The following is a 6,036-nucleotide window of genomic DNA, read 5'->3' on the forward strand; positions in this document are numbered from 1 at the left end:
TCCATGGAGTGATTCTCATGAAATAGTCAAAGCAGGGCCTTTGGAGTCAGAACTGCATTCAGATTCGTTCTGTTACGTTCCAGCCGTGTGGCTGTGAGCAAGCATATTATTACCTGGAGAGGCTCAGCCACTTATTTGCTTAGCAACCTTAGGCAACCTCTCTGAGCCTCAGTTTCTTCGCCTGTAAAATAGAGATAAGACCAGTTTCTACCTCCTGGGGTTGTTGGGAACACACATGAAGTCATACATGTAAAGGGACTAGAAGTGTCCCATGCCTGTGATTGCCATGTAAACATTTGCTTAAAGAAAAGCAAACAAACCGGCCGTGGCTTCTAATTCCCCCGTGTGGGATCACGTCTTTGCAGCATTATTGTGAGAATTAAATAAAGTGTCATGTGTAGATGCCTAGGACAATGCCTTTCACATAGCAGATTCTCAGACAATATTAATTCTCTTACTTTATTAATTTGCTCATCAAAAATCCTTGCATGCTTTCTGCGTGACTTGTCCCGCTAGGCTGCTGTAAGGTACTCAGAGACAAGCAAAGCATCAAGCCTACTCTTAACCAGCTGACTAGCTATATTGAGGAAAGAAAAACAAAACACCTTAAGGTCGCTCAGTACCCGGTTCTCAGTACAGCTGGTAAGAGACAAAAGAATTCAGTAACTTGGGAGGATAATTTTTGGGGGGAGCTTGTGCAGGATGTTGAATTAGAGAAGGCAAGGAGAGAGGGGATGTGAGTTTAGGTGTTTGAAGGGCCTGTTGAGGGTAAAATGTGGTTTGTTTAGTCCATGCAGGTCCTAGAAAGGAGGAACTTTTCTAACAACTGCATCTCTCTGATTCGGGGATGTTTTGCTTTCTGAGGTGCAAAGAGCTTTGTTTGACAATCTTTTGGGTGCAGTTTCAGGTGAAAAGAAAACCACACAGAAGCTTAGTAAACAATGAAGTGAAAATTCATTAGAAGGATGCAGATACCTCAGGGCATTCAGTGCAGCCCAGGTTCACAGGTAACTGAGGAAAGTCCAGGAAGGTCTCAGGAATCCATCCAGTGCCCTGTCTGTGCGACGCTTCCTCTCTCTTGCCTCTGAGTATCTGTGTGTGCTCCTGAGGGTGTTAACTTCGTTCTTTCTTCCTCTATTAATGACTTTCCCCCGCTGGCACATACATGCCGAAACGTGGCAGCTCTGTAGCTCCTGAGTTTACTCGTCTTCAGTTCAAGAGATCGCAACTGACTAAGAGTTCCGGTCCCAGGCAGTACATACAGGAAGGAGACTCTGATGGACCAGTTTGGGTTAAGGTGGTCCAATGATGACCTGGGAGCAGGAGGTGGCCTGCAGGGCCTGGTGGTGTAGACGTAGCTGCCAAGGGTCCAGCTTGTAGCTGAGGGCGCTGCTCTCTGAGGAGCGTGGGCCGGGCAGGAAGCTGACTGTGGTTATGATAAACTCCCAGCCCAGAGGGGTCTGCATAAAATCCCCGATGGGAGCTCTGTAAGGGAAGCTCAGGTTGAAGACGGGATAGAACAGATGCATGCAGTCTTTGGTCCTCTTCAGATATTTTGATGCTGCTAGGTGAAGCCCAGGTGAAATCCTGCAGGATAAATATGATTTGGCTACATGCAAGAGAAGCATTTTTGATAAGAGTATACGAATGGGGATGGAGAATGGGTTCTGGAAGTTTAACATAGAGCCATAAGCATTTTTAACGTTTTTGCTTATAGCTTTCAGCAGCCCTTCCATTTTTGGACAAGGTTGATTTTGTTTTTATTGTGGTAAAATATACATAGCATAAAATTTACCATTTTAAACCTTTTTGAGTATACAATTCAGTGTCATTAGGTACATTCACATCACCACCATCCGTCACCAGAACTGTTATCGTCCCCAACTGCAACTCTGTCCCTGGCAAACGCTCACTCCCCATTCCCTGTCCCGCCCCAGTACCTGGCACCCACCGTTCTACTCCCTCTGTGAGTTTGGTGACTCTAGGGACCTCACAGAAGTGGAAGCACACAGGATTTGTCCTTCTGTGTCGGGCTTATTTCACTCAGCAGAATGCCCTCAAGTTTCATCCATGGTGTGGCATGTGTCAGGATTTTCTTCCTTTTTAAGACCGAATAATATATCACTGTATGGATGGACCACATTTTATTTATCCATTCATCCATCAGTGGACATTTGGGTTGTTTCCACATTTTGGCTATTAAGAATAACACTAGCAGCCCATCATTTTTAAAGTATAGATGAGATTGTTTTCCACTTAGAATCATCGGGAAATTGTTCTCCTAATGAAAAAGACCTTAAAGGCTAACTGAATCCAGCCCCTTCATTTCATAGAGGGGAAATTAGGAGATTGCCCAATTAGGAAAAGTGAACAGCCTTGGACACATCTCGCCTACTCTGAACTCATTTGCAATTTCTCTGCCCACTTGTCTAAAATTGTGAGAGCTTTGGTAGCTATAAAAGGGTGGCCTCAGTTAGGGTCTTGTATTCTGGAGTGTGTTGTAGACTTGTGGAATTGTAAATTTGGGAAGAATTCCATAGACCAGTGGTTCTTGAACTTTTTTGCTTAGGACTTTTTGGCCTCAAAATATATATTGAGGACCCCAAGAGCTTTTATTTGTGTGGTTATATCTGTAGATGGTTATCATATTAGAATTTAAACCTGACAGATTTTTAAGATATTCATTAATATATTTATGAAAAGTAACTGCATTACGAGATAATTTGTGAAAGAGTGGCATTGTTTATATTTCTACCAGTATCTTCAGTATCTGGCTTAACAGAAGAAAGCTGGATTCTCATGTCTATGTCTGCATTCTGATGGTGATGAACCGCTGTTTTGCTGGAAATACAGAAAGATGATCTGGCCTCGCAAAGCTATGTACTCGGAAAAGCGAAGGATATTTTAGCGCCTTTTCAGAAAATTGTGACCGTTCTTTGATACTTTACACCAAAACTCAACAAGTGGTAGTTTCTTAAGGTTAGTTGCAACGTGGAATCTGGCGCTGTATCAAAGAACACTTCATTTTCTGTTACATGAAGATATTTCAGCTTATTTTACACATTAGATGGACCTTTACCCACGTGGGCTTTTATGACATCATGGTTTCCTGAGTTGTGTAGCGCTTCCAAATGTCAACACACTGCTTTATGCGCCAGGAGGTCAGGTACCTCAGTGTCGTTCCTGATCTCATTGGAAAAGTCTCTGTTGAGAAGCTGTCATGTTCCTCGTGCTGGATACACGTGTTCAAAATTCTCTTTTCCCGCGGAAGCTCAAATTGTGTCATTGGCAACAAATGCTGTCATTGTTTACCTGGACGCGATAAGCTTACTTTGTTCATTTTTGAGAAAATGTCGCTCACATACCCAAGTCTGAATAACCGCGGTTTGTCTATTATTTCTTCTTTGGTGCTGCATGAAAACAGTGGCTTAGCGTAACTCGCAGCTCAGAAGGTTGTACACGTGCTTATTCTCTAGATGACCGTGGTACTTGAGTCCGCGAGAGGAGTGTTTCACGCGTACTCCCCGCCTCACCACACAGCACGGGATAGAGGCGTATCCTCCAGGCCTCACCACACAGCACGGGATAGAGGCGTATCCTCCAGGCTCGAGATCTAATGAAAGCGATTTCTGCTGCTTCATCAAAGACACTCTTAAGTGAAAGTAGCATTTTAAAACTTTTATTTATTTACTTATTTTCACTGCTAGTGTGTAAGTGAAGGATACAGTATCGTATAGTTTGGTGTCACTGCTTTGATTTGCGCCAAGATGCCAGAAGTTTAACCACCCCTTCATTTGCACCATTAGCGCAGGAAAAAGTGAATAATGTCATATATTATGAAAATAGTTTGACCTCGCGGACGCCCTGAAAGGGCGTTGGCATCACCCAGAGGTTCACATCATGGGGTAAAAATTGCTGACACCAGCCCCATCGTGCAGTCTTGTGGGTGTCAGAGGGGAAGTCTGCTGTAATCCCAGGAAGAAAAGACATGATGGAAGTCAGAATCTGAATTTATATCAAGGTCCTCCCCGGCAGCCAGCATCATGTGGTAACTGTAAAGTGCTCACAATCTTCCTGGGGAGGGAGCCGGCCCTGCAAAAGCACAGAATTGGGTGTTGAGTTCCCACGTCCTGTAGTAGTTATCTGAAGACTCTTTGGCATTTTAAACTCCCGTCTCCTTCCTGACACTGAAATTGAATATCATGCAGTTGACAGCAGATGATGCTGTCAGGCTCTTGGGTCGTGACTCCATCTGTTGGCAGTGTGGCTCTGGGGCTTCTCCCAGCCGAACACCTCTGCCTCAGAGCAGAAGTGATGGAGGAGCACATTTGTCTAGAAGATGATGCGTGAATCTTTTAGACGCCCCGGTTTCAGCTAGCTTGTGTTTCTGTTGGAAAACAATATTCAGCCATCAAGCTAAAAACGAAATACTTTGAGTAAAATTTAGCATTCGTGTTTTGACATTTACAAATTGGTGGGTCTCATAGAACCTTTCCTCTCTCCTTTGTTTTCAGCAATGGAAGAGTTAATCGTTGAACTTCGTCTCTTTCTTGAACTCCTGGACCATGAATATCTAACCTCAACTGTCAGGGAGAAAAAGGCAGTTATCACAGACATCCTGCTGAGGATACAGTCATCCAAAGGTACGTCTCATTCAAACCGCAAGTCTTTCTTCTTCCAGTCTCTTTTTGCCTCGAAGCCATCTTTAATTCTCATCTTTCCAGAACACATTCATGAATGAATGAATGTATTCATTCATCAAGTTGTCATCGAAGGCCTTACTGTGTGCCAGGTACTGTGTTAGTCTCTGCATTTAGAAAGTTAAAGACCTTAAGGGGTGAGGCTTGAAGTAGGTGTGTTGGGCGGGTCCCTAAGAGCGCCCAACATTGGGGGATTCGCTAGCAGGACTCAGCAGGAGTTGTACTTTCTCGTGCCTGGGATTCATCACACGGGTAGTAAGGATTCAAGGCCAGATTATAAGGGGAAGAGACTCAGGCCAAGCTTGGAGGGGCCCATGTGCAGGCTACTCATGTTCCTTCTCCGACGAGGGTCACACAGATCACACTCTTCCCTCAGCAACAAAAATGCAGCAGCCTGTGTGCAATGTTTCTGTTCAGGGAAGCTCACTGGAGACTCAGTGCCCAAGGACTTTACTGGGGGCGGGTCACATAGGCACCCTCCGCCTGGCACGTACCAAAATCCCAGACACCCAGGAAAGCAGGTGTATTAGTCAGGGTTCCCCAGAGAAAGAGAACCGATAGCATAGAGGGATAGAGATAGAGATAAAGAGGAGATTTGTTGTAGGGATTGGCTTCTGTGATTACAGAGGCTCAGAAGTCCCACAGTCTGCCCTCTGAAAACTTGAGACTGAGGAAAGCCAGTTCTGTAATTCAGTTCCAGTCCAAAGGCCTGAGCGTCAGGGGTGCTGACGGTTCAAGTGCTGGCCAGAGAACTAAGAACGCCAGCGTCCGAGGGCAGGACAAGATGGGCGACTTGGCTCAAGCAGAGAGAGTGCACCCACCCTTCCTCGGCCTGTTTGTTCTGTTCAGGTCCTCAACAGGTTGGATGATGTCCGCCCACACTGGGGAGGACCATCCCCTTTTGAGTTCTGCAACGCAAATGCTAATCTCTTCCAGAAACATTCTCACAGATACACCCAGAAATAACGTTCCACTAGCTCTCTGAGCATCCCTGAGCCCAGTCAGGTTGGCACACAGAATTCGCCTTCACAGCAGGTGTTTGGCGTGAGATCATGTTGTTTGCCCAAACAGTCTAGGCAGAGTAGACCAACCTTATCGATTAGGGAATGGTGGGAACACTTCTGAAAGCCACGTTCCCAGATGCCAGCCCTTGTAAAGACAGCAGCCTCAGGCCTGCTGTGTTAAATAACTCTTTTGTGCACAGTGGGTAAGACAGAATAGCAGGGAGAGGGCATCAGTGTTAAGAGAACACCCAAGAGGAGTGTCCAAACCAGTTTAGTGAGAGAGAGAGAGAGAGAAAGAGAGAGAGCGGGTTGGGGGGGGGGCGGGGGGAGGG

General features: G+C 45.5%; 1 protein-coding gene across 2 annotated transcripts in view; it reads left to right on the plus strand.

Annotated features, from left to right (window-relative positions):
- Positions 1-4,512: 4,512 nt before the first annotated feature.
- The window catches only part of AFAP1 (actin filament associated protein 1), a 93,137-nt gene continuing 91,613 nt past the window's right edge, over positions 4,513-6,036 (plus strand). For both annotated transcript variants that reach the window (XM_007456867.1, XM_007456868.1), the window contains exon 1: positions 4,513-4,643. In XM_007456867.1, coding sequence (XP_007456929.1) covers positions 4,517-4,643 — 127 coding nt within the window. In that variant the 5' untranslated portion in view covers positions 4,513-4,516. The remainder of the gene's footprint in view (positions 4,644-6,036) is intronic.

Source organism: Lipotes vexillifer, unplaced genomic scaffold (assembly GCF_000442215.2).
Source record: "Lipotes vexillifer unplaced genomic scaffold, Lipotes_vexillifer_v1.1 scaffold63, whole genome shotgun sequence".
Lineage (NCBI taxonomy): Eukaryota > Metazoa > Chordata > Mammalia > Artiodactyla > Lipotidae > Lipotes > Lipotes vexillifer.